The sequence below is a fragment of the Nelumbo nucifera genome, chromosome 4 (genome assembly GCF_055504915.1).
Source record: "Nelumbo nucifera cultivar China Antique chromosome 4, China Antique-T2T, whole genome shotgun sequence".
NCBI classification, from domain to species: Eukaryota; Viridiplantae; Streptophyta; class Magnoliopsida; order Proteales; family Nelumbonaceae; genus Nelumbo; species Nelumbo nucifera.
Genome location: NC_142652.1, coordinates 93,620,553 through 93,648,058, shown reverse-complemented (window position 1 = coordinate 93,648,058; position 27,506 = coordinate 93,620,553). Strand labels below are relative to the sequence as shown.

General features: G+C 37.4%; 3 protein-coding genes across 7 annotated transcripts in view; 2 read left to right on the top strand and 1 right to left on the bottom strand.

The window, feature by feature from the left end:
- Positions 1 to 2,817: 2,817 nt before the first annotated feature.
- LOC148800867 (uncharacterized) lies at positions 2,818 to 3,405 on the top strand. The gene has a single exon (XM_088903855.1). It carries the CDS (start codon positions 2,818 to 2,820, stop codon positions 3,403 to 3,405), a length of 588 nt encoding a protein of 195 aa, XP_088759981.1.
- Positions 3,406 to 8,233: 4,828 nt separating this feature from the next.
- LOC104610587 (chlorophyll a-b binding protein 3, chloroplastic) lies at positions 8,234 to 9,321 on the top strand. Its single transcript, XM_010277291.3, has one exon. The coding sequence runs from the start codon at positions 8,293 to 8,295 to the stop codon at positions 9,100 to 9,102; it is 810 nt and encodes a 269-aa protein (XP_010275593.1). The 5' UTR covers positions 8,234 to 8,292; the 3' UTR covers positions 9,103 to 9,321.
- LOC104610595 (putative starch synthase 4, chloroplastic/amyloplastic) overlaps positions 8,251 to 27,506 on the bottom strand; it is a 33,024-nt gene continuing 13,768 nt past the window's right edge. For 3 of the 5 annotated variants that reach the window (XM_019199967.2, XM_010277301.3, XM_088886474.1), the window contains 11 exons: positions 19,243 to 19,365; positions 19,045 to 19,120; positions 18,657 to 18,841; positions 18,361 to 18,552; positions 18,215 to 18,286; positions 16,695 to 16,904; positions 14,086 to 14,211; positions 11,123 to 11,272; positions 10,294 to 10,355; positions 10,109 to 10,184; positions 8,251 to 9,981 (listed from right to left, as the gene is read on the bottom strand). In XM_019199967.2, the coding sequence (XP_019055512.1) occupies positions 9,802 to 9,981; positions 10,109 to 10,184; positions 10,294 to 10,355; positions 11,123 to 11,272; positions 14,086 to 14,211; positions 16,695 to 16,904; positions 18,215 to 18,286; positions 18,361 to 18,552; positions 18,657 to 18,841; positions 19,045 to 19,120; positions 19,243 to 19,365 (1,452 nt within the window). In that variant the 3' untranslated portion in view covers positions 8,251 to 9,801. The remainder of the gene's footprint in view (positions 9,982 to 10,108; positions 10,185 to 10,293; positions 10,356 to 11,122; positions 11,273 to 14,085; positions 14,212 to 16,694; positions 16,905 to 18,214; positions 18,287 to 18,360; positions 18,553 to 18,656; positions 18,842 to 19,044; positions 19,121 to 19,242; positions 19,366 to 27,506) is intronic. The other 2 variants (XM_088886475.1, XM_088886476.1) reach the window with 2 other exon arrangements.

Here is a 27,506-nt window from a genome sequence, read left to right as displayed (position 1 = left end):
ATTCTTAAACCGATGATTCGGGTCAGTTTCGGTTTTCACACAAGAAAACCGAAATCAACCCGAACTGAACCGACTTCGTTCATAGTTCAAACATGAAGTTCCAAAGCCCATTAGGCCACCTAGTTTTTGAATGGTTGCAAGAAACTTTGGATTAGTGAATAGTGATTAATGAACAACTTTTGTGATTAACTTTTCATTTAAATTTTATCATAGGAGATGGCTGAAATGATGTTCAATTTATGACTATTTTTAAAATTAGCAAGATTTTATCACAGGGATGAACTTAGAACCGAAACCGACCGAAACCGACCCAACCCAACTCAAACCGACTAGGTCGGTTTCGGTTTCTATGTCAGGTAACCCGACCAGGTCGGGTTGGTTGGAAAAACCGCAGTAAACCGACCCAACCCAACCCGTGAATAGCTCTAATTTTAGCAATAAATAATGCATAAATATGTTTTAGGTATGTTATATGTATTATTTTATATTTAATATATGTTTTTTAGTTTAATTTTTTATTTTTTATTTATAAAAAATATTAAAATTTGATATTTGTGACCAAAAAAGGGTTTTTTTTTCTGCGAAAATAGAGGAACAAGGTTCGGATGCATAGATCTCGAATTTACCCAAATTAAAAAAAAAATCACTCCAATCAAACATTTAAGTGCAAAGTTATGGCCTCCCAAAATTTGCATGTATTGAATGTACAACCTACAACCTGATCACCGAGTAGAACGGATCAATAGTTTTGATTATTTGATGGGTCTTGATTGAACTGAACCTGAAAATCCTAATCGGGTGACAGTTCGAACAATTCAACCCATCAGATCAACGATGGATTAAAAACATTGGATTTGAAGTCCTATCTACAAACATTGCAAAATTGAAGTCCTATCAACGATGTCCAGTGGCTGCCTAGTGTTTTTCACAAAGTACAGTTATGCATTCACAACTGACAAGGGCAGTTATTAGCTAAAGCACTCAAAATCTAAGGTGTTTTCAAGTAAAAATATACACTGTAGACTTAAAAATTGATGGGAAAATTCTTAAGAATGAAAAGAGTTGACGATAAAACCTATTGGTGGGATTTAAGGATATTCGCCTTTTCAATCTGACTTTATTAACAAAACAAGTAAAAAGGGTTTGTGACGATGAAAACAATTTATGGGTAATGGTTATTAAAAGAAAATACGGGTCGGGAAAGTCGGATCCCCATCGGAAATGGAAAAAATTGTCATCCTATTTCAAATTAATCCGTATTTTTACTTTAAATATTGATTAAAATATTATAGTTATGAAGATACTTGAATTTTGATCGTCCTCCAAGAGTTCACTAGCCATCCTCCTTTAGAAATGTTTTCAAAATTTGCTTATAATCCATTGCAAAATGCAAGAACAGAGCATTGATATGTTATGAGATCTTCTTTGGAAAATAATAATTTTCTCTTCGGCTACGAAAATAAAAAAACTATTGATTCCAAAATAAATCAGTCCAGCTACAATGGGCTCTATGTGAGACTTAGTTCTTCCGGCAGAAGAATCAGAGCAGCTCCTTGGAAGGGCTGACAAAAGAATCCCCGGTGGAGTTCTATTGTTGGAATTTTCGACGACACCAGAGGACGTAAAGGATCTGAGCTATCACACCAACGAAGGCGAGGGCGAATACGACGATGAGTCCGATTGCAAGGTCGCTTAGACTATTCATCTCCAGCAGCAGTAGTCTGGTTCAATCTCGGGCGTCAGTTGATTCAGAAACTAGTCGATGACCCAGAAGATCTGATTTAAAGTGGAACTGGCAGACCATAGCAGAACAAACACGCGGCATTCTCCCCCCGTGTTTGACCAGCCCACGTTGGCTTCTTTCCCTGCAAACCCAGCACCTAGGCCGTCGTCTCCAGACGCCAGACCGGTGTTGCTTGCGTTTCTACCACTGCCTCTTGGAACGGGTGGCCATAGGCCCTCGATTTGGAATCCTCAACGTGTAAAATCACCAAGAAGTTCTGCCCAATTCGGATTGTATTATCAGATTTGTGAAGTCCGTTGTGTTCAAGTGTTGCTGGATCCATCAAGAAAAGTGGAATTATTCTTTGTTTGTAGAATCTTATTTTCATTTTGTTTTGTCATTATTCTGTTATTGTTTTTCATTGGTATAGAACTTTATTATTTATGGTGTGCATGTGCATGTGCTACACCATATCAGTCATTACTGTGGGCAAGTAAAAAGAAAGAGCAAATGTTAGGTTTGGCAGTTTTCTTTTTCAGACCCCAAAAAAGAGTCTCCTCTTTTTCATTGATTATACACAATTGTCTTCCCCCAAAAAAAAATAGTTGTTATCAAAAAGGACAAACTTACCCTATTTGATATACGACTCCAACATCTGGTATACTGAAACGACATCAAGAATCAGTTAAAGCATAAGAGGTTTGAGATCTCTATTACAGAGATCTATCTGGGTATTTTTCTATTTTTTTTTTTTACATTTAGGGTTTCAACCCTTTTGAGAAAGCATTTAGGTAGTATTTAATAATTTTTTTTTTTATCCTGAATGCTTGTTGCTTGGTATGATTGATATCTTTACCAAAACCTATTCTGTGCTATTGTGTGCTAAGCATTTATTTTTGTGCTTCTACAAATTTTCTTTGCTTTATCTTGGGTAAAATATTAATCTCATTCTTACGGAGCAAAATTTAAGAAAGCTGATTTCTTTTTATGATTTTCAGTTAATTGTTAATCATAGTTAATCATATTAGCTTACCATTATACTATAAATTTCATTTTATTTTTGCTTGAAGCTTCCTTGTTTATTCATAGACGTGATGGTTAGATCTGCAACAACAAATGAATTAAGCAAAACTGAAAAACTTAACGGCAGTAATTTTCCTCTCTGGAAACGTAGGATCAGACTTATATTAGATCAAGAAGATGTTGAATACATAGTAGAACAAGATGTTCCCTCTGTTCCTGATGATGATGCATCATTGGCTGTTAGAAAAGCCTATCAGAAATACCTAAAAGATAATAAAACAGTCCGTTCTTGCTTGTTAACTTTTATGGAACCAGACATTAAAGTCTTGTTTGAAGAATATGGGAATGTTAAACAATTATTTGATGTAGTTAAGGAAGCTTATGGAAAGGTAACTGAATCCTATGTTCAAATGTTAATAGAAAAATATTATGCTTGTAAGATGAAAGATGGAGATTTAGTAATAGATTATATTAATAAGATGAATGTTATTGCAAAAGATTTAGTAGCAATTGAGAATCCCATCCTCGAAAAGATTCAGGTGTCTACTATATTGCATAGTCTTCCAGACTCTTGGAAAAATGTGGTAGTTGCCTTAAATCTTTATGGAAGAGACATTAATATGAAAAACCTACCAACCTTGCTAGGCCTGGAAGCTTAACGAAAGAGCAAAAAGGTTCAATCATCATCATTGATAGTTGCCACTAGTCCAATTGAAACTAATAAAACTACTGAAAAAATTGAGAACCATAAAGGTAAAGAAAAGAAGTATCATAATAAACCTATTTTTTCAAAGGAGTTCAAGAAAACTAAAGGCAAATGTTTTATTTGTGGGAAACCAGGCCATACCAAATATAATTGTTATCAAAACAAGAAGAATAAAGATAACAATCATAATAAATTAGCAAAGAAATATATCATCTGTGTGGTTTCTGAATCATTACTTATTGATATTGATTATGTTGATTGGTGCATTGATTTGGGTTCTTCTCGCCATGTATGTAAATTCAAGGAACTATTTATGGAGATGAAGGAAATGAAGCCAGGCGAACATAGGATCTTCATGGGAAACAATACCTATAGTGATGTACTAGGTGTTGGGAAAGTGAAAATAGTCATCAATGAAAATACAAATCTGATCTTAAATAATGTAATGTATGTGCCTAGTGTTAGGTGGAACCTTTTGTCTGTACCCCTCTTGGATGAAAAGGGTTTTGAGGTTTGTTTTAAAGGAAGAAAAATGTCAATTGAAAAACATGGGAGAGTCTTATTGTTTGGAACTAAGTTTGATAGTTTGTATCATTTATCTATTAATAAAGTGAATGTCTCTTCTGCTTATTTTGATTGTGTATAATGTGGATGAAAATGCTTATATATGACACATGAGACTTTGCCATATTAATAAAGACAAAATGATGAGGATGTCTTCAAGTGGCTTAATACCTAAGGTGGAAATTAACTTTAAATACTGTAGACCATGTCTTAGTGGAAAATCATCTAGATTACCATTTAATAAAAGAAGAAAATCAAAAGAATTGTAAGATATTGTGCACTCAGATGTTTGTGGTCCACTAAATGTCAAGACACACAATGGAATGGAATAGTTTGTGACTTTTATTGATGATAGCTCTAGATTTGGATATGTTTATTTGATTAAAAGAAAATATGAGGTATTAGAAAAATTTAAAGAATACAAGTTAGAAGTAGAAAACCATACCTATATAATATTAAAATTTGGGGTTCTAGTGCCTATATTAGAGTTCCTAGTCAATTAAGAAACAAACTAGATAACAAAAGCATAAGATGCACCTTTATAAGATATTCAAAAAACAACAAAAGTTACAAATTCATAAATCATAAATCTGATGGATCTATTGAATTCATAGAAAATCGGGATGCTGTGTTCTTAGAGGACCAAATAAAAGATGAAAATGATGGTGTCTTGACTCAATTATTTGAAATAGAAAATGAAGATATTCAAAAAGAAACATACACAACAAAGAATGATACATTAGAAAAAATTCAAAGAGAAATGTTTCCCTCTTCCAAATTGAAAGATTATTATACCTTCTTAAATGAAGAATCAACAGATGATCCAATAAGCTATTTGGAGGCTATGAATGCACCCGATAAAGAAAAATGGAAAAAAGCCATAAATGAAGAACTAAATTCAATAAATAAAAATCAAGTGTGAGAATTGGTAGATTTGCCTAGTAATAGAAGACCAATTGGAAGCAAATGGATATTCAAAAAGAAATTAAAAGTAGATGGTTCTATAGAAAAATACAAAGTTAGGCTTGTAGCAAAGGGATATACACAAGTTGAAGGTATAGATTATGATGAAACTTACTCATCGGTAGCAAGATTTACTTCCATTAGAATTTTAATGTCCTTAGTTGCACATTTTGATTTAGAGTTATGTCAGATGGATGTAAAAACCACTTTCTTAAATGGAAAGCTAAATGAATAAATTTATATGACACAACCAGAAGGATAAATAAGAGAAGGGCAAGAAACAAAGTATATAAATTGAACAAGTCTCTATATGGACTAAAGCAATCCTCTAGGATGTAGTATTACATATTTCATAATTCCATCACAAAACTTGGGTTTATCCCAAATCCATTCGATCACTGTGTTTACTCAATGAATAGTGGGAGTTCGTTTATTATACTCTCCTTATATGTTCATGATATTCTAATAGCTAGTAATAATATATCTATGATAAATGAAACAAAACATTGATTAAGTACTAATTTTGAAATGAAAGACATGGGAGATGCTAGCTATGTATTTGGAATAAAAATAGAAAGAGATAGAAAATATAAAACATTATCTCTTTCACAAGAAAATTATTTACAGACAATACTTAAAAGGTTTAACATGACAAATTGTAATGAAATCAATACTCCCATTTGCAAAGGGACTAAAATGTCTAAGGACATCACCTAAAATTGAAAGAGAAGTAAGTTACATAAAGAATGTTCCTTATGCACAAACAGTTGGTAGTTTAATGTATGCAATGTTATGTACAAGACCTGATTTGTCTTATGTTGTTAGTCTTGTTAGTAGATACCAAAGTAATCCAGGAACTGCACATTGGTCAATAGACCTGTTCATGGGCCGGGCTTTTACTCATCATTAATGGAAATACGCTAGGCCCGAGCCCGAGCTCGAGCCTGGCCCAACCAACGGGCCTATAACTTGGGCTCGAGCCCGACCCTAATAAAAAGCCCGAAGCCCGACCTAATAAAAAAATTACAATTTTTCCTATTCAAATTAGAATTAAAAATTTAGATGGTTTTTTTCCTATTTAAATGAACAATGGGCCTACAAGATGGTTTTTTTACCTTTCTTTTACGTTTTAAAACATAGTTTTACATTCTTAAATCAAAATATTTATTCAAATGGACATAATCACATAACCCATTTTAAGTCTAATTTTAGGTTGGGCCGGGTCGGGCTCGGGCCGGGCTATTTTGACAAAACCCGAGCCCGACTCGAATTTATTACGGGCCAAACTTTTTGGCCCGAGTTTAAGCCCGCGGGCCTATAAACATGTTCAAGCCCATCTGGGGGCCGAGCCGGCCCGTCGGGCCACCCGGCCCATGAACAGGGCTATTGGTTAGCCATTAAAAGAATTCTAAGATATTTACAACAAACCAAGGATTATAGACTAGCATACTCTTGTGATCAATTAGAATTGATGGGTTACTGTGATGCTAAATTTGTAGGAGACCTGGATGATAGAAAATCTACTACCGGGTTCATCTTCCTTCTGGGAGGAGGTGCCATTTCTTGGGCAAGCAAAAAGCAAGGTTGTGTAGCCAAATATACTATGGAAGCTGAGTTCATAGCTTGCAACACAACAACATCAGAATGTTCAATGATAATGATAATGAAGCGACCATCAAGACGATAAAGAATGGAGAAATTGGTCCAAAAGGAAAGCACATTGACTTGCAATACCGGTATCTTCATGATATCTACCAACGGAATGAGATCCTGGTAGAGCACGTGCCGACAAATGATATGGTTGTTGATCCATTGACAAAGCCCATTGTGGTTAGTGACTTTAAAAGGCACGTGGTGTCAATGGGATTGAGAAGCAACCAAACATCTCGGGCCTAATTGGCCAAGTGGGAGATGTTGGAACGGGTGGCCTTAGGCCCTCAATTTGGAATCCTCAATGTGTCGGAGAATCCACTGGCCATGTGAAAAGCCACACGTTGATGGAGTAGCTTAATGATATCATCCCTGTTAACACACTACAACACACACCGACTGAATATCCTCTTTATTGGAAGGCTATCAAAACCTCCAAGAAGTTCTGCCCAATTCGGATTGTATTATTAGGTTTGTGAAGTCCAAGATTGTGTTCAAGTGTTGTTGGATTCATCAAGAAAAGTGGAAATACTCTTTGTTTGTAGAATCTTATTTGCATTTTTTGTCACTATTCTATTATTGTTTTTCAACTATCGCCCTGTTGTTGCTGATTATCTTCTCACCTGTCAAGAGTTTATATAAAGCCAAAACGATTCAAATGTAGAAAACAAAAGAAGCGTTGAGATTCCTATCGATCACACGGCGTAGATAGAAAAAGGAACGAAACGAACCTGCTCTTTGGTCTTGTCCACCCTGGCCATGGCCAAATCGACAATGTTTGAGACAGTGTCCCTCATGGCTTGCATTTTTGTTTGCTTTCACAGACGATCAAAGATTAATTAGAAAATCGGTATCTAATTTCAGAAAGAAAGAGCTCGTCATGTGTGTCGGACCAAGCGCGATGTATCCCCGCTTTATATTATACAGGGTTTCTAGCAGAGGGATGGACTGTCGGGACGAGGAAGATGATGAACAGTGCCCTGCCTTTTTTTGATATTTTTTCAAAAAATTTATCATATTTTATTTAGTTTATAAAAATATTACTTTTTACTTTTTGCCCTTATCTGCTAGAAACCCTAGAAACAAAGCCTGAAATTTCATCTCGAGGCAACCAACCATAATGGTATGGGGGTGGTCAAGTAAGAGAGAGAGAGAGAGAGTGGAATGAGAGGAATTCTCTCAAGAAAAGCCCTACCCTACCTACAACAAGCTCTCAAGGGCAAATTTGAAAATCCGGAGGCAAGGTCTGGATGATAACAGGCCCACACAAAATGATCCTAGTGGGAGATATCCTAGAGCCCATATGCAAAGATAATTTCATCTCTCAGTCCCGAACCCACTGGAGGAAGAGATGAATGAAATCTAAAAGCAATACGTGGAACATCCATATTCGTCCGAACAAGGAGAGATGAATCGGCAGTTGGGATTCTCTTCTCTGATGTAAAGGCAGAAGAAATTATCTCGGCAACTGGTGGTGTAGGGAGTGCCAACTGGGAAACACTCCAAAAAATCCCCAACTTCAATCCTCCAATGGGAGAAGAGATACAGATACCAAAGGATAAGGACCCTTGGCTCTCAACTCTCAACTTCTATTTAAGGTCTCACAATCCATCGTTGTATCACAGCACAGGCTTTTCTCAGCTCCCGTTAAAGATTAAACACAATGGCTGCCTCTACAATGGCTCTCTCCTCTCCATCTCTGGCCGGAAAGGCCGTGAAGTTGGCCCCTTCCGCCGCCTCTGAACTTCTTCTTGGCCAAGGGAGGGTCACCATGAGGAAGACTGTGGTCAAGCCCAAGCCTGTCTCATCTGGCAGCCCATGGTATGGCCCTGACCGTGTCAAGTACTTGGGTCCCTTCTCCGGTGAGCCTCCATCCTACCTCACCGGTGAATTCCCTGGTGACTACGGGTGGGACACCGCCGGGCTCTCTGCTGACCCAGAGACCTTTGCCAAGAACCGTGAGCTGGAGGTCATCCACGCCAGATGGGCCATGCTTGGAGCTCTTGGGTGCGTCTTTCCTGAGCTGCTTGCACGCAATGGTGTCAAGTTCGGCGAGGCTGTGTGGTTCAAGGCCGGTGCACAGATCTTCAGTGAGGGCGGGCTGGATTACTTGGGCAACCCAAGCTTGATACACGCCCAGAGCATTCTGGCCATCTGGGCAACACAAGTTATCTTGATGGGCGCTGTTGAGGGCTACCGTATTGCTGGTGGGCCACTCGGTGAGGTGACTGACCCACTTTACCCTGGTGGCAGCTTCGACCCACTTGGCCTTGCTGATGATCCTGAGGCTTTTGCTGAGCTCAAGGTGAAGGAGATCAAGAACGGCAGACTTGCCATGTTCTCCATGTTTGGTTTCTTTGTTCAGGCCATTGTGACTGGCAAGGGACCCTTGGAAAACCTGGCTGACCACCTTGCTGACCCTGTCAACAACAACGCCTGGGCCTACGCAACCAACTTTGTCCCTGGAAAGTGAGTCAGAGGGAAGAAACTGTATTGAGAACGCGAGATTATTGTTGGTGATGTAAATTCATGGAAAGGATGTGAATTTTGTGTATTAGTAGTGCGGACGGAATATTTTCTCATCTGTTTTGGTTTTTAAATCCAGGTCTCTTCTTGTCATCTTCTTTCTTTTCTTTAATATTTATTAATTAAGAGTTTGACGCTGCAGTTCCCAGCTCAGCTCATTGTTCTATCTTCTGTTCTGCTGCTCAGGTTACTTGGCGATAAAACTTAACCATGAATTTAGGCAAAATATTGAATCGATAAGAAATGGAACAAAAGAAGGCTATTTATTTGGAATGGTTTTTATCTTTTGGCCTTAAGGAGGGAAAGACAAGCACAAACTGTACATGAAAATTTAATCAAGTATTTTATTGACAATTTTCATTCGTATCTGAGTATTGATGAAGAGTTTATATGTATTTTACAAGTTCACATTTGGATCAAATGCTATATGTGTTGAGGTACCAGGAAATTGCTTCAACGCTAATGCAATAAAGAATGGTTTGACCTCATGTAAGAAATGTACAACCAATCTCTGGGCTTTCTTTGTAGCAAAAATCAACCAAATCCAGATTAATCACTTGGGCAAGGAGTGGATTTTGGAAAAAATTAGATGACCTTAACCGGAATGCTAATGCAATAAAGCAAACTAACAAATTCCAGATGAGAATCAAGTCCTATTTGCAGCTGTCCTTGCTCTAGCCACAGACTTCGCATAAAGCTCTTCATATTGCGATGCTGAAGAATCCCAACTAAAATCTATTGCCATGTCTTTTTCAACAAGCTGCTGCCAATTCTCACTGTTATTGGTGTAGTGGTTAAATGCACGCTCCAAGGCACTGTTTACTCCCTTTTGAGATGTTTGCAAAATCAAAGAAATAAAAGAGAAGAAAATTTTAGATAGTTGAAAGATTAAAAAAAGGTGAAAATGAATTAATAAAAAAAGAGAATATATAAATAGTCATAAACTCTACTACCTGTTCATCGGGGGTCAAAAATGTAAATCCATTGCGAAATTGAAGTGGAATGGTATCATCATCAATATCAAAAACACTACAAGAAGAAGGATTTATGGGTAGCTTAAGTAAACACAGTCCAGAGAGAGAAGAAGAAGATGAAGATGAAAAAGACACTAAAAGAGGCACTCACTGAAAAAACAAACCTGTCATTTAATCCACCAGTCTTTCTTACAATAGGTACAGAACCATATCTCATTGCTATCATCTGTAAAATAATTAGAGGGAACTTTAGATATATAATGAACTTAAAAGAGAAAATCTTTCCTCCATCAACACTCAAGTTTTTATAGGCAGGGCTCCTTGATTTATGATACCCAGTTATTGATACCGATACATAAAGGGTAAAGGAAACAGAAATAAAATTCTCCATTTCTAACATACGATTTTTGTGGATCATACGATTTTTCTGGGAAAATTTGTGGATCATACGATTTTCTGGGAAAATTTAGTAGAGGTGTTGAGTAGGTAGGAGAGACCAAGTAGTGTCTCATCTAAAGTTTGTGGATCATACGATTTTTCTGGGAAAATTTAGAGGGTCCTAATAAGTAAGGGCACTTAAGAAATATGGATGATGATGACACAGATACAAGAAATATGGATATGAAACTCCATTCCTAAAGCCTTGGACACAAATACAGGTACGATTATTGCATATAACATGTTTATATTATATTTTCATATTGACTAATTGAAGCTAAGTGTCATTTCTGAAGACTTAGGCCTTTCCAAATTTAATTAAATTTCTGAATTGCTAGTCTTTTCATGGTTTAATTTTTTAAATTGTACAGTTTTACATATTTTAAAAGTGTTAAATCTATGGAGTGCATCAAGAAGTGTCCATGCAGTATCTGATGCTATCCAGTAAATATCATATCTAACACTTGTGTGCTAGGCATTTACAGTCATCCAGGTAATAGAGCACATGGCTTATCATCCTTTATGCAGTTGCAATCAAGAATATGAGGATTATACCTGTGTAAGGCCACATGGCTCAAAGATTGATGGGATAATGAACATATCAGATGCCGCATAAATGGAATGTGAGAGTGCTTCATCATACTTCAATATCAACCGAATGTGAGGGTGGCTCTGGAAATGGTTTGCTATTCCCTCAAATTCACTCTGCATAGAACATGATCTGCATCAATACGAGAGAGAGAGAGAGAGAGAGAGAGAGAGATTTGAAACATTCAATGGAGAAAGCAAACTTGAGTACTATGACATGTTAACAACAGTATGAAAACACTACTATCATACTGTTTGACATCTTTTTTTTTTTTTTGAAGATAAATACAAAAAAAAAGTTCATTAATAAGAGATCACAGTACAATCAAAGGGGATGATGAGAAATCACCAAAATAAAAAAACAAAATAACAATACATCAAACCCCCCTTCTACTTCCAAAGATGACTAAAAACATCCCTAAAAGATTCTCTTGCCAACCCTGAGAACTATTGACGAATCATAATCCATTCCAAAATTCTTTTCCTGGTTATTGAACATAGCTTCTCTTTGGATATTTTTGCCTTATTCTAAAAAATTCTTCTGTTCCTCTCTTTCCGAATCTCTCAACAGGCCGCAAAGGGAACACATGAACACACAATTTTAGCTTTCTTACTCCTGTTATGGACTAGCCAAGCAAGCAAAAATCTCCATTGGACTTCTAGAATTCCATAAGACTAATCTAAGTTATCTGATAAAGAAGCTCCAAATGCATCTTGAGAGGTGAAGCACATCTTCTTCACATCCACATAAGTGACATCTATTGACTAACTGAATTCCTCTTCTCTTTAAATGGTCTTGTGTTAGAATGCTATCAAGCACAACCAACCAAGCAAACTCTTCCACCCTTGGGGAACCAAATTCCCCCAAATGCTTTCAATATTAGATCTTTCCACTTGATTTCTTGCCAAAAAGTTGTAATAAGATTTAACTGTGAAAATAGCATTTCTATACTTCTCCAATTCCCAATCAAATAGAGGTCTTCTAAAAGATGGGCACCACACAACCCTTCCTTGATTAAATTTGAAACATTGAGTAATAGATATATTTTTTCTCATTAAGATTGTAGAACCTTGGACAGATGTCACATAATCTATCAATTCCTATCCAATCATCTTCCCAAAATTTAATAAGGCTGAATGAAACTCATGATACCTTCCCAAAAGCCACCACGCCATACTTATAAGCAATAACTCTTCTCGATAAGACCTTCCTCTCTTCCCCAAACCTCCATAACCACTTCCCCCAAAAATGCTTTGTTAAACACCCTCACCCTCCTAATCCCCAGACCTTCATCATCCCTCTTGCCAGTTGCCAAATTTAACCAAACTTCTAGTGTCATTTGTTGTTTCTTTGTAATAAATAAATTGATGCATTCCACTTTACATATTTTATAAGTGTTGATTTTATGAATTACACATGTCCATGTAGTATATGTCATATTGGGTACAGATCATTGTTTGGCAATAGTATGCTAGGTATGTGCAGGTATTCAGGTATCATAGATTGCACCAAGCAAAAAGCAAGAAGAGAAGTGAATAGGTATATCATTGTCTTTCCACACCATCATGATTTAAAAAAGTGCACCTAGGTGAACAGGAGGTGCACTTCAAGGCCTATGCCTCACCTAGGCTAGGCGCAACCCCTTTTAAAAGCCAAGAACCTAGTGCGCCTTGCACCTTATATTAGACATGCTTCCGTGGTCCAAAGAAAGTGCAAATCCCCACCTGACACTCAATGAATTCCACCATTGCCTATCACTCTCACCCTCCCCCCCCCCCCCCAAGTAGAGGCTTTTTGCTACATAGATTTCTCTGCATTTTATTTACCAAAAAAAAAAATTCTGTACATATTAAAGGGGTGCTTTTATCTTCATCAATATTAGTAACTGACAATTCCTGACCACTGATTGAATGTTAATTATGATAAGACAGACAAAATTGTCAAATTATGGAGTCAGCCACATGAATCTTATTCTGCCATTTTTCCAATACTCAGTGAAGTATCAATTGTCAAATTATGGACACTTGAATAATTCCTCACTACTCAGTGAAGTATCAGTTTGCAGCATATCAGTTCTTACTTGAGTGATAAATGGTCTCCTAGCAAGAAAAACCATCTTATATGCCCATTTTACTACTCATCCATCTCAATATTTGCATCTCTACTACACTCAATTTGGAAATGGTTTTCCATAGCTACCTAACACTCTGTGCTCTAATATTGTTGTCTTATAGATGTCTTGTAAAAGATTTTCTTTTATCTGAAGTGGTCTTCTTGGACAAAAAAAATTCTTCAGATGCACCCCTCGTCGATCCTGCTCTAATTTTATGTTTGACATCCTTCCCAATCTCTTATTTGCTATGAATTATCAAACCAAGTTAACAGAAATGGTCACATTGAGGCATCTTTTAGTTTCTTATCCTAATTGTCCCTTGGTTTTCGCCCCAGTTAGATCTAATTTTGGATTTACTCCCACTGTAGTTTCATGAGTCTGTTCATGTTCTAGTTCAATTTATAATTCACCATAAAGAACATGACTCTTCGGGGATAGGCCTAAGGTTCTTATTTTGTTCTTTTGTTGTCTTGGTAATATCCTCAGTTTCACTAACATGCAAAAGGAAAACCAGTCCCTCTTTGTTACATTTATGGAACCAAAGAATACTAACATGTGAACGAATTCAGCAGAAACAATCTGTAAATTCATCCCTTACCCATAAATACAGGCAAGTACAACAAGTTGGACAATGTAAAAATGAATTGAAACATCTAACTACAAACAAAGCATGAACAAAGTCTTCAGAATAGGAAAATATTATTTCAATATGCGATGTGATACAGGGCTGGAACCCAGAAGAATGTCTTATGAATTGAAACAGGTAACTATAAATTAAACATGAGCATTAAAGTCTTTGGAATAGAAAAATATTACTTGAATATGTGATACAGGGCTGGAACCGAGAAGTATGAACTGCCCTCCTAGCTCCAGTGTCCGATATATTGCATGTCTAATAAGATGGACACCCTTCTGTGGAACCAATCTTGTTATGCAACCAACCTAATTTAGAAAATATCTAAGAACTTTTAGTTAAGATAATGACAATAGATGGCTTCATGAAGGACTGCCACCTTAGACTTAAATTTTTTAAGCAGTAGTAACAAGTATTTATTACTGAAAGAGGTAATTATAAACTATACAAAGTTTTGGATAGCGTAATGCAAAGAAAAACAGCAAAAAGAGTGCCGCTACCCTGCCAAGATACTAAGAAGATTGAATATTACAATTCCAATCCTGACCCTGGTATTCTTTATTCAAGATTTTTTTTAGCAGTAATAACAAGTATTTATTACTGAAAGAGGTAATTATAAATTATACAGAGTTTTGGATAGCATAGTGCAAAGAAAAACAGCAAAAAGAGTGCTGCTACCCTGTCAAGATGCTAAGAAGATTGAATATTACAATTCTAATCCTGACCCTGGTATTCTGTATTGAAGATTTTTTTGTCAGTAATAAAGAATATATTCATATCAGAAAGAACATACATTCAAGAAGTGGAATGTAGGACTAGTACAAACACCTCATTTCTGAAAATATAGAATTACAACTGTTGAGAATGTGCTTGGTGCAAATCCCTCCCAGGACTGGCCAAACCCCAGTCCAAAAGGTTTTTATACAACCCTCCCTGGCTAGCATATCTACTAGATTGTTCGCTGACTTGCGGTTCTACTTTGAAAAAGTGGTTCATTCTGGATACCAATAATTCTATTTCTCTTATGAGCTTCCGTTGTAAGCTATCCAATCACAACTTTACAGTCACCTTCTATGATTATGTTGGCCAAGCCCATTGAAGTGCTGTTGTTTCAGTCTTCAAAGAGTTTACTTCTCTAGCTAGTCCAAAGTAACTAAGCTTCAATTTGCCTTCATGATTTCTGATTGCTCCTTCAATTTGAGACTACCCAGATTACCTAGACCATCTAATTTGAGAGTTTCTGTTTACCACTTTGCATTTTCTGGCCTCTCTACATCAAAGCAGGTTTGTCTTCATGGCACATAGCTTGCTAGCATCCCTATAAGGATTCCCTATGAATGGTGTCCATTGGTATTACTTTGAACTCTTCTCTTGCAATTAGCCGACACAATCTTTAAAGATAGATTCCCTATAAGGATGTTCAATTCCTACTTTTTTTTTTCCATTAAAAACTCTCATTCCTTTCATTCTGTACGCCCCAAATGTTGGCTGCTCTGATACACTGCCACATTAGTTTTCCTCTTTTTGTATGTGGAGGCAGATGTATGAAGCAACCCAAGAACAGCCAAATAAATGAAATATGTGAATCCAAACCTTTGCTGCAAACGTTAAATGATGGATGCTTCTAACATCTCACCAGTTTAGTCTCCTTCTGTGAAGCATCTCACCAGTGTTGAGGATGCTTTCCCAACAAAAATCCTTTAGGGGCAGAGGGGCCTTCCCACATTGCTTTGGAAGGAAATGGAATGAGGTTTTGGGGAGAGGGGTTCAAAGCCTTGTATAAGGATTTACAAGAAAAAGGTTCCCTAGTGTTTCCAATGTGTCATAATTTCAGAATTCTTTGATAGACTATACATTTAAGGTTTAAAGTTTTAGAATATTATTAAAAAATTTTCAATATTTCATTAAAATCATCATAATTTTTTTAAATATTTTCTTAAAATAACCAATGATGAATCAGTTTTTTGATGATTGGCTTACTGTTTTGATATAATCTCTTGCTAAGTCACTATAATTCAAAAGAAAAGAAACAATGCACGCTAACAGGATTCTCAATCTTATCAAAGTACAGTAACAAAAAAAAAGACAAAAGTTAAAATGGCAAGTAAATGACATATGTAATAAAGACAAGATGGATAAAAAACTAAAAAGGAGACAAAGTGAATGATACCTATTTAATTCACTTAATTTTTTGATTTATATGGTTGTTTAATATGGTTTTTTGAATCTTAAACGTGCAACTACTTCTAACAATTCATTGAAGGTTTATTAACTAATTCCATATTTTTTTAGAAAATTTCCCTGATTTTTTAGATATTCCTAATATCTTAGAGAAATTAGTGAAATATCCCAAAAGTTTCGCATCTCTATATAATGAAATGTCCGTTGATATAAAAATTGTGAACCATGGTAGAAGCTCCCCTTTTAACAAGTATTTTCGTGCAGCTAGTTGATACAACACGTTTTAATCTTTAAATTAGTGCCAAGATCTCTGATTTTAAGGAATTTCAAACTGAAATGTGTTGGGAGGACAGACTGAAATGTGTTCATTCACAAATGATTTTCCGTGTCAATATTAAAAGCCAATCATAGTATGATAGAAGCCATTATTTTACTGTATGGTCATTATGAGATTTAGTTTATACTTTTAAATCACTTTATGTCCACTTTTGATTTTTTTTTCCCTTATGAAATAAGTTTTGAAGAGATACCATTACTGTGCTGCTAGATTGCCACATTGTAGTTCATCAGGTTATTCTTGAGATGCTCATGAATGAGGATAGAAAATTACCAATGGCTGCCTGGAGTTTTCACTAGAGAGTCCCAGGTGCTTCCTTATAGCTTCTTTATTTTCTACTTTCCCTTGAAGATCATCGGCATTATACTGGACTTTGATAAAAGCATCAGTTGCTGGATTCCAAGCATCGGTATCAATCCCATTAAGAATTCCAACAAACTTTCTGGAGTGAGAACTTAGCGTTGTATGGAGACCCTTTCCTCCCTGTAAAAACAATACAATTTGGTCAGAGAACAGGAATAAAGGATCAGGCCTTTATGCTAGGAGCAAAGAATTAATTTCTCTTCTATGTATAATTAAACGGATGCATGAAAATGATTGCAAAAATGACCACCTGCATTAAATCATTCAAGGATAACTTATAACCCCATTACTAACCAGGCTTGCCAGTGAAAGAAATCCACATGTTCTGTCTGGACATCAATTTCTAATAAAATGACAATTCAACCATGAACAGGTAATGATAACCCAAATAGATCGTTGGGTAATGGCTAGGTGTATCAATGATATAATTGTTAGAGGATGTCAAACAGGGCTAGTTTTTCATTGCATGCACAAATGGTGAAACTTAATTCCAATTCCTACTTTCAGATATCAAATCACATATCACCTTCTTTTACTTGGGGCCCACTCAGGAAGGGGACTCCAGAGCCAACCCTCTTCTCTATTAGATTTTAGAAATTGAAGATAAGGGACTCTCGGGAGGTCATAGGATGGATGCCCAACTTGCTAGATGACATTTCCTTTTTTCTTTTTTTTTTTTGATAAATAACAAATTTTATTAAATATGAACAGAAATATATGTACAAGTGTAACCTCCTGAGGATAGATGACCTTGTCATTTGAGACATCATATTGGAGAAGCAATGTCCTTAGCCCCTCAGGATGAATACTTTTTTATATGGGTTCTAATCAGGCACAGTTGATTGGAATAAGTTATTCTCGGGATCTGATCCTTTAGGATAGATAGACCATTAGAATCTCAGATTGTCTCCTCCTTTGAATATGAAATGCAACTGACAGTTAAACCCTTGGGTTTCTTACTGTTATAGGGCTTCATTTTTGTACCTTTCTCTTTGGTGTTTCCTTTTTTATTTTTTGATCAATTACTTCTCTCTGTTGTCTCCTTATATAAGGTTTGGTCTTCTCTACTGCTTCATGGGAGGAGTACACTGTATACAGATCTAACCTTTAGCATTTTTTTTCCCACACAAAGTGGCTGATCTTAGACTTGAACCTATTCTATTTTCACATTCTACTAACAAAAAATGTCCTAGTTGGTTCAGGAGTAAACAAAAAAACTGCTTCTCTTTAATAATGGATTCCCTAGGGATAAGCAATGGATTGGGCCTTCCCACAGCCCCAATAGTATCAATTAAGCCCACTGTTCCTCAATCCATAGTTCCAATAACATCAGTTAATCCATCTTGTTGTTACAGAGAAAACATTCAACAAACAAAGAAAGCATTCAATAAATAATAATAAATTTAAATTCTACAAGGCATCATCTATACCTCTGCTGTCCGCACTTCTTGAGCATATGTGGGTGACACTGTTGTCACAATGTTTGAGAATACAACTGCACCCTAGATGAACATGGATGGGGAGAAGTTAAGAAATCAGTTGAACTTGGTTATTGGTGAACCATTGATTCAGTTACCTTAACAGGATTAACTTTGTCATGAGCTGAGTTATCTTGCATCCTATCTGGTCTATTTAAATGAACATCAAGGCCACAGGATGCCAAGTCTGAAGCATGTGCAGTCCCTTGATACTCAAAATTGTGGCATGTGAAGCATATTCGAGCTGAATTAAGGCCTTTGTGTACATATAGATCCCAATAGAGTGGTGCCTGAAAATGCAAAAATTGCTGATACTTTAGATGACTGGAAAAATAAATATGTTCAAGTAAAGAATAAAAGCCTGGAACTAAGATCTGAAATATGTTGTCCCTACAATAAAAGCTGTCTGCCAGTCATGGCAATGGATGATATCTGGTTTCTTGTCCGCTTGGAGAATCAACTCAAGTGCTGCACGGCTAAAAAATGAGAAACGCTTGAAATCATCACGTTCCCCATAAAATTGTCCTCTCCAGAAAAATTTATCTGGATGATGAGGTTCAATAAAATAGACAGGAAGGCCTGCATTGTCACAATTCAAGTGAGTATGCTCCATCATGTCATCCTATTAGAGTTCATTCTTTCTAATGTAAAAGGATTGGAAAGCAATGACTTTTCTACAAAAAGGGTGAAAATACAGATGAAATATTTCAACTGAAAAAAAAAATTGCCACTTCTACTTTGAAATAAATGGATCCTAAAAAAAAAAAAAAATGGATCTCAACCTTCAATTGTTCCAACCCAGACTTTATTTTTAAATAGTTGGCCATCAAAATATGATTCCACTATCACATCCAGCACCTGCATGAAAAATTTGTCCACATAAACATTTTCATATTCTCATCTTTATATATATTATGTCAGTGCAAACCATATAAAGAGCTTCAATGAAACTTTTTCACCTCAGCAGATAATTAGCATACCCTTAAATCACCAATACGCTCATATTGCATGCAATCATATTTGGGCAATACAATCTCCACAAGGTGTCCTTTCTTCTGTAGTGCTTTACTTAGACCAGTCACAACATCCCCCAAGCCACCAACCTTTGAAACAATGAATAGATAGATTAGCATCTACTGTGGAAGTTAAAATTAACACCAAAAAGTTTCTCCTTAAACAAATCAAACACATTGGAAAGAGGCAAAGGAAGACATTTGGTGGAGCATATTTCAGTAAATACACACAGATAAGAATGAATGACAGGAAAATGTTTAAACTTTTCCAGACTCAAAATGAACTAAAAAACAATTTAGAACAGTTCAAGAAAAAAAATAAACAGACATTCCAAGGAGTGGGGACAAAGACATGGATACCAAGTTTAAGACACAAGCCCAAAATACTAGGATGTTGAATAACTTAAACATTAAGAGTTAATATGTATAAAGAGTTATCCAGATGATCATACAAAGAGCAATTCAATAACAGCTTAAGTGGCTGAAATGAATGACTTATTGCTTTGTCTTTTAGTGGATAAGTTATTAAGTAGGTTGTGAGCTCCTTAAGGGCTGAAAGGAATATTGAGTTGATTACTAAAACCCTAAATATTTTATTCACTAAAAGGCAAAGAAATAAGCCATTCAAATTTTAGCACTCCAGCCATTATCCAATGACCCCTAAGACCATAAGTAGATTATAAGGAATGATACCTAGATACATGTACATACCTAGTGTACCAGTGTCAAACATGATACTAATCCAATATGACACTGGATACTGTACGGATACCAAGTTAACAACTTAAGTGGATGAAATGAATGACTTCTTGCTGTGTCTTTTTAGTGGATAAGTTGTTAAGTAGGTTGTGAGTTTCTTAATGGTTAAATGGAAATATTGAGTTGATTACTAGACAAGAAAGCATGGTATGGGATTTTAGGAAATGGAAAGTCATCCCATTCCCTATATCCGTGACCACATACACCAACACCAAGAATTTGGTATCTTTGCATGTATCAGAAACACAAGTAAGATAATAATTAGTAAAGAAAAGAAAATAGTTCCAGCTTGCCAATAAAGCTCTAATCGCATAGTTTGTAGATAATACTAGAAGGAATGAGGAAAACACCAAATCTCAAACTTTGAATGATATATTTGGATATGTAAACTGTTATCCAGAGGAGAAGGAAGAGAGAGAGAGAGAGAGAGAGAGAGAGAGAGAGAGAGAGAAGAGAGAAGAGAGAAGAGAGACAAAAGTTTGGAGTCTCAGAAAGCTGCTGGCGGCGCCAGCTTTGTTGTTATTTATACTAGGGCGACACAACTTAAAATAAAACATGCTGAAAGGACTAAAGTACCCCTGTGGTACTAAACATACAAAAACATAGCATTTCAACACTCCCCCTCAAGTTGGGACATAGATATCAACCATGCCCAACTTGTCACATAAATCATAACGTCGCAAGTGATGTAACCCCTTTGTGAAGATGCCTGCAAGTTGGTCTTCAGAACTGACATAGGGAGTACACACTTCCCCTGTGACAACCTTTTCTCTAATGAAATGTTTGTCAACTTCGATATGCTTAGTTCTATCATGCATCACAGGATTACCAGCGATGTTTATGGCTGCTTTGTTATTACAATAAAGAGTCATAGGTCCATCAACTGGAAAGCCCAACTCACTCAACAAATTCTTTAACCACATGATTTCTGCCACTCCATGAGACATTTCCCGATATTCAGCTTCAGCACTAGACCTAGCTACCACATTTTGCTTTTTGCTTCTCTAGGTAACTAGGTTCCCTCCTATAAAGGTACAATAGCCACTTGTTGACTTCCGGTCATTCAAAGATCCTGCCCAATCAGCATCGGTATACACTTCAACTTTCAAATGCCCGTGCTTTTGAAACAACAAGCCTACACCTAGGAACTTCTTAAGATATCTGAGAACTCTTTTTGCTGCTTCAAGGTGGGTAGTCTTAGGGGCATGCATGAACTGGCTAAGAACTAGCAGTCTTCCTACAAGTCTCTGAAACTGTTTCACATCTTTGATGGGTTCACCTTGACAGTCTCCTAACTTGTGGTTAGGATCAATAGGGGAATCAACGGGCCTCACTCCCAATTTTCCTGTATCCTAGATTAGATCTAGGACATACTTTCTTTGGGAAATGAGGATACCCTTTTTTGAGCGGGCCACTTCAATCCCACGAAAGTACCTTAGAGGACCTAGATCCTTCACTTCAAACTGGGTAGCAAGGAAACTCTTCAACTTTTGAATTTCATCATTCCAATCACCAGTGATAACTATATCATCAACATATACTATTAGTGCTGCAACCTTTCCTTCCCCTCTTTTCACAAACAGTGGTGTGATCAGATTGACACTGCTTGTATCCTTTTTGCTGAACTGCTACATGGAATCTACTGAATCAGGCTCTCGGTGATTGTTTTAGGCCATATAATGATTTTTTTAACCTGCAAACTTTCTATTCCTTACCTTGAGCTCAGAAACCAGGAGGTTGCACCATGTATACTTCCTCTTCAAGGTCACCATTCAAGAATGTATTCTTGATATCAAGTTGATGAAGTTCCCAGTCAAGATTAGTAGATAAGGAGAAAAGAACTCTAATGGAGTTCATCTTAGCAACGGGTGCAAAAGTTTATGCATAATCCACTCCATACACTTGTGTAAACCCCTTTGCTACTAGACGAGCTTTATACCGCTCCACTGTGCCATCAACCTTATGTTTTACTGTGAAAACCCATTTACACCCAACTAGTTCTTTCCCCTCAGGAAGATCTACAAGTTCCCATGTACCATTCTTATGTGAAGCATTAATCTCTTCCTTCATAGCATCTGTCCATTCAGGTATCAAAAGAGCTTTTGCCAAATTCTTAGGAATAGGAGCATTGTCAATGGCAGAGAGAAAGGCCCGAAAGGACGGTGAAATGTTCTCATAGGAAACAAAGTGGGACATGGGGTGTTTAGTGGTGCAAGACCTAACACCTTTCCGATGAGCAATAGGAAGGTTAAGGTCATCGACAATAAAGGTATCAATGGCAATAGGGTCAGGAACATCAATGGGAACCAAGGTACCTAGTTGGAAAGGATCCACCCCCGAAGAGTTTGATGGTATTGGTGGTATAGCTTCTGAATGCTCTACAACGCTTGAACTTGGCTGGCCTTTGTGACGTCGAAAGAAAACATGAAAGGGAGGAGGATCAGGAATAGGGGGGCAACTAAACTAGTTTCTCCTCATTTCTACACTCCCCCCTAAGGAGAAATAGGGAAGAAAGGCTCACTCTCAAAGAAAGAGACATCCAATAGAAACATAATATCTCTGGGAGACGGGATCAAAACATCGGTACCCCTTTCGAGTGAGGGAGTACCCCAAGAAGATGCAAGGAATAGCATGGGGATCCAATTTTCCACGGGTGGGAGCCAGATTTTGAACAAAGCAAAGACAACCAAACACACGAGGAGGAATAGACAGAAGAGGAGCTTTGGGAAAAAGAAGCTGATGTGGGGCTTTGCACTCTAACTAGTGAGAGGGCATACGGTTAATGAGATAAGTAGCACAAAGGACCGCCTCAAGCCAAAAACGTTTTGGGACATTCATATGTATGAGTAAACCCCTAGCTACTTCAAGAAGGTGTCAGTTCTTTCTTTCAGCAACACCATTTTGTTGTGGTGTTCGGGCACAGGAGCTACGGTGAAGTGATCCATGCGAAGCAAAGAATTCTGTGAGATCATTATGAAAATATTCTTTTGCGTTATCGGATTGGAAAATTTGGATCTCAATTTGAAATTGGGTGAAGATCATTCGGTGGAAATCTTGGATAATTTTGGGAACTTCATCCCTGGTTCACATAGGATATATCCATGTGTATCTGGAATAATCATCAATGAAGGTAATAAAATATTTGTAGCCACTCTCGAACGGTAAAATAACAGGGCCCCAAACATCAGAATGAATAATATGGAAAGGAAATTCAGATTTATTATTCTTTGAAGAAAAATGAGTTCTACAATGCTTACTCAATTGACAAGTTTGACATGTAAACTGTGACATTGACATTGACTTAAACAACTCTGGAAACACCAATTTTAAAGACTCAAAGGACAAATGACCGAAACGACTATGCTATAAATAAACCTGACTTGTACTAGACTGACTCTTAGACTCTGTGATTGTAAGACCAGCCTTATTCTCCAGCATGTAGAGTCCATCCACCATAAGTCCTCTACCAATCATCTTCCCTGAGGCCAAATCCCGGAGTACACAATGAGAAGGGAAAAAGGTTATTGAGCAGTTTAAAGAATTAGTGATACTACTAACAGAGAACAAATTAATGGGGAATTTTGGAACATGTAAGACATTAGTCAGGGTGAGGCCAAAAGGAAGAGAGATGGTTCCTATAGAGAACACTGATGTGGACCCCACTATGTTCGTATGGCAGCATATTTCTGTTAGTTATGTCAGTGCTGGTAGTTATTTCAGTTTGTTATTTCAGCTTTATTATTAGTTTATTTGCCATGTAAGCAATAAGGGCAATTCAGCCCTTTTACAATTAGTCAACATATATAAATATTAAGAGTGGGTTGGTTGATGTCAAGACCAACCCTCTCTCTTTTCCAAAATCTCTTTGTGTGCTTCTTCTCTTCTGAAATTTCTTCATTCTTTTTCTTTTGAATTCAAGACTGATTGTAGTCTTGATCGACTACTTGGTATCAGAGCCGACCTAGGAGCTCTTATGTTAGTCTAATTAGATTGACTACATGAGAATCTCCTAGGTTTAGAAGTTTTTCAACAAAGAAGGAGGATCGGCTGATTCTTGGAGGTTACTGGTAGTGTGTGGCTGCTACTAAGAAGATTGTAGAAGGCTGGGAGAGTTCCAGTAGTCAGGAAGAATAAAAAAAGGCTTCGGATCCTCAAGATTAGGGTTTTGCATCAGACAAAAGGTGGCGGCCAGAGATTTTCTTTCATAAAGTAAGTTTTTTCTTGAGAATAACTTTGAAAAAAATCATCTTGGTCTATTCTGAGAGGTGCGGCTGGAAAATCTGTGTTTTTTCCTTTAGGGTTTTGAGAGAAAACCCTAAAATTCAGAACTATTGTTGGTTTCAGATCAGATTTTGAACTGGTTTCGTACAGAATTCTGTTTTCTTTATTCTTTCGAAGACCTAGGCCGGCTGTTATCAGTTGTTTGGGTGTTGTTTTTCTATTACAGTAGTTTAAAAAAGTTTTTTTTTATTAATTCTTGACCAAGAATGGAGTTCAAGAATCAAGGGGAAGGTGTTTTTGGGACTAGCAATTCGGTAACATGTCTGAGAATGCCTTTCAGATTACAACTATGAAGTTTGATGGATCAAACTACTTAGAATGGGCTCAATCGGCCATGATGGCCATTGGGGGTAGAGGAAAACTCAGCTACTTGTTGGGAGATGTGAAAGAACCAACTAAGGAGGACCAAACTTATACCAAATGGGTTTAGGAGAACTATTTGGTTATGACATGGCTGTGCAACTCTATGCAGCCACATATCATTCGGAACTATCTGTGGGCAAAAACAGCCAAGGAAATCTGGGATGTCATGAAAGAGACTTACTCCCAACCCCTTAATGTTGCTAGGGCTTATGAATTGAAGTGTGAGGTTAACAACCTTAAGCAAGGAGAGAAACTAGTCTCGGTTTACTTCTCTACCTTGAAATCTCTGTGGCATGAAATTGACCACCTAGAAACACTTGAGTGGGAAAGTTAGAAGGATGCACAGACTCATAGAAAGCAAGTTGAAACTAATAGGGTTTTTGAATTCCTAGCTGGTCTGAATCCTGACTAATATTGCGAGACAACAACTACTAACAAGGGACAGTGTGACCTTATCTCAAGCCTACTCCTTAGTGCATAGTGAAGAGACTAGGAGAAAGGTCATGATGCAGCATCAGCCCTTCCCACCAGCCTTGACAGCAGTTAAACCTAAGTCTGGGGGTGATACGGAGAGGGATATAAAGAAGGAAGATAAGCAGGATCTAGTGTGTGAACATTGCAAGAAACCTAAGCATACTAAAGACACATGTTGGAAGCTGCACCCTCATCTAGTTCCAACAAAACTCAGGAACAAAAGGGGTAATGCTAATACAGCTGTTAATATTGATTGTGCATCCTCATCGGGCACAAAAGGCACGCCTCTAGACACCCTAGCTGCTGTCCGGGCTGCCCTGACTCAGTTGGAAAAGGAAGTTGGGAATTCAGCTCAATCATCTCAGCCGCCATTAGCTCCTCCCACATCAGCCTTTGCTCATTTAGGTACTCGGGCCTCAGCTTATCATGCTTCAGCTCCAGGTAATACTGAACATTGTTGGGTAATAGACTTAGGTGCATCTGACCATATGATTGGCTTGCCATCACTATTCACTACTACCTATCACTTATTTTCTAGCAGAGATAAAGTGTCCATTGTTGATGGTTCCCTTGTTTCCATTTCTGGCAAGGGAGACATCAAGTTGTCTAATACCATTTCCTTATTTTCAGTTTTTCATGTTCCTAAGCTTAATACTAACTTGCTTTTAGTCAGTAGCATTACAAAACATCAGAATTGTTCAGTAACTTTTTTCCCTGACCAATGTGTTTTTCAGGACTTGGAGACAAGGAAGGTGATTGGGATTGGCCGTGAAACGAATGGGATCTATCTGCTTGGAGAGAGTTCTCATTGCGAAGATAGTGAAGATAGGAAGTCTTTTGTTTCTCAGTCTATTAGTCAGGTTATGCTTTGGCATAATCGGTTGGGTCATTTATCCTTTTGGTCTTCGAAAAGTTTGTTTCCAAATTTATCTGAGTCTATTCAGATGTCCAATTTGAGATGTGAGAGTTGTGAGCTTGCAAAGCATTGTAGAATATCTTATTCATTGAGTAATAAAAGTAGTAATTCTTTTGATATTGTGCATACCGATGTTTGGGGCCCGTATCACATCACTGCTATGGGGGAATACAGATATTTCTTGTTGTTTGTTGCTGACTATACCCATTTTTCTTGGGTTTACCTTATGCATTCTCGAGATGAGGTTCCTGCTTTGACCCAGATCTTTCATCAGATGATTTTAACCCAGTTTGGGTCAAAATCAAAATCTTCAGATCCGATAATGCGAAAGAATTCTTTACCAACTCATTAGCCTCTTATTTGCTTGATTATGGGATTATTCACCAAAGTACTTGTCCTTATACACAACAGTAGAATGGGGATGCTGAGGGGAAGAATAGGCACATATTGGAGGTGGCTAGAAGCATTATGTTTAACTCCAATGTGCCTATTCGTTTCTGGGGAGATGCTATTCTTACAGCAGTGTATCTCATTAATTGAGTTCCTTCACGGGTTCTTGACATGAAGCCTCCATTTACCCTTCTATACCCCGATAAAGAATTGTTTGTTGTTCCCCTTAAAACCTTTGGTTGCACTTGCTTTGTTCAGATTCTTGGACCTCATCGTTCCAAATTTGATCCTAAGGCCTCCAAATGTATTTTTCTCGATTATGCACAAATTAAAAAGGGTTATTGTTGCTATGAACCTACTTCTAGGAGGAGATTTGTCTCGATGGATTTTACTTTCTTTGAGGAGGTACCCTATTATCCTAGGGTTTCTCCTCAGGGGGAGAGTAGTGAGAGTGGGGTTAACTCATTAGAAGTTCCTTTACCTATTCCATTGGGTGATGAGGGATGTAATGGGGAGGGGTTGTCAGAGGTGTCAGGATTTGAGAGTCTATCATAGGCGGTGGAGGCAGGTTGATTTCGATCATCAGCAGTCTAGGCCAGCCCTAGTTCCTTCTACGGATCCAGATCCAGGTACCACAGTCCCTTTATCAGATCCAGGTCCCACTGAGATACCTTCCACTGTTGCACCCTTACCTCCTTTGGATGACCTTGACCTCCCCATTGCAGTTCGTAAAAGCAACCGACATTGCACCACATCCATAGCTCACTGCATTTCCCAATTCATGTCCTATGATCGCTTGTCCCCCTCTTATAGGTCATTTCTCACATCCATTGCTGATATTCCTATCCCTAGAACAGTGCAGGAAGCCTTGTCAGTTCCTAAGTGGAAAGATGCAATGAAGGTTGAAATGGATGCTCTTCTGAGGAATAATACTTGGGAGCTAGTTGACCAGCCTAAAGGGAAGAAACCGGTTGGATGTAGATGGGTATTTACTGTGAAACATAATGTTGATGGTTCCATTGAAAGGTACAAGGCCCGGTTAGTTGCA

Bases quoted from the DNA above. Each gene is read 5' to 3' on its own strand.
- LOC148800867 (XM_088903855.1), top strand. From the start codon at position 2,818: ATGGTTAGATCTGCAACAACAAATGAATTAAGCAAAACTGAAAAACTT.
- LOC104610587 (XM_010277291.3), top strand. From the start codon at position 8,293: ATGGCTGCCTCTACAATGGCTCTCTCCTCTCCATCTCTGGCCGGAAAG.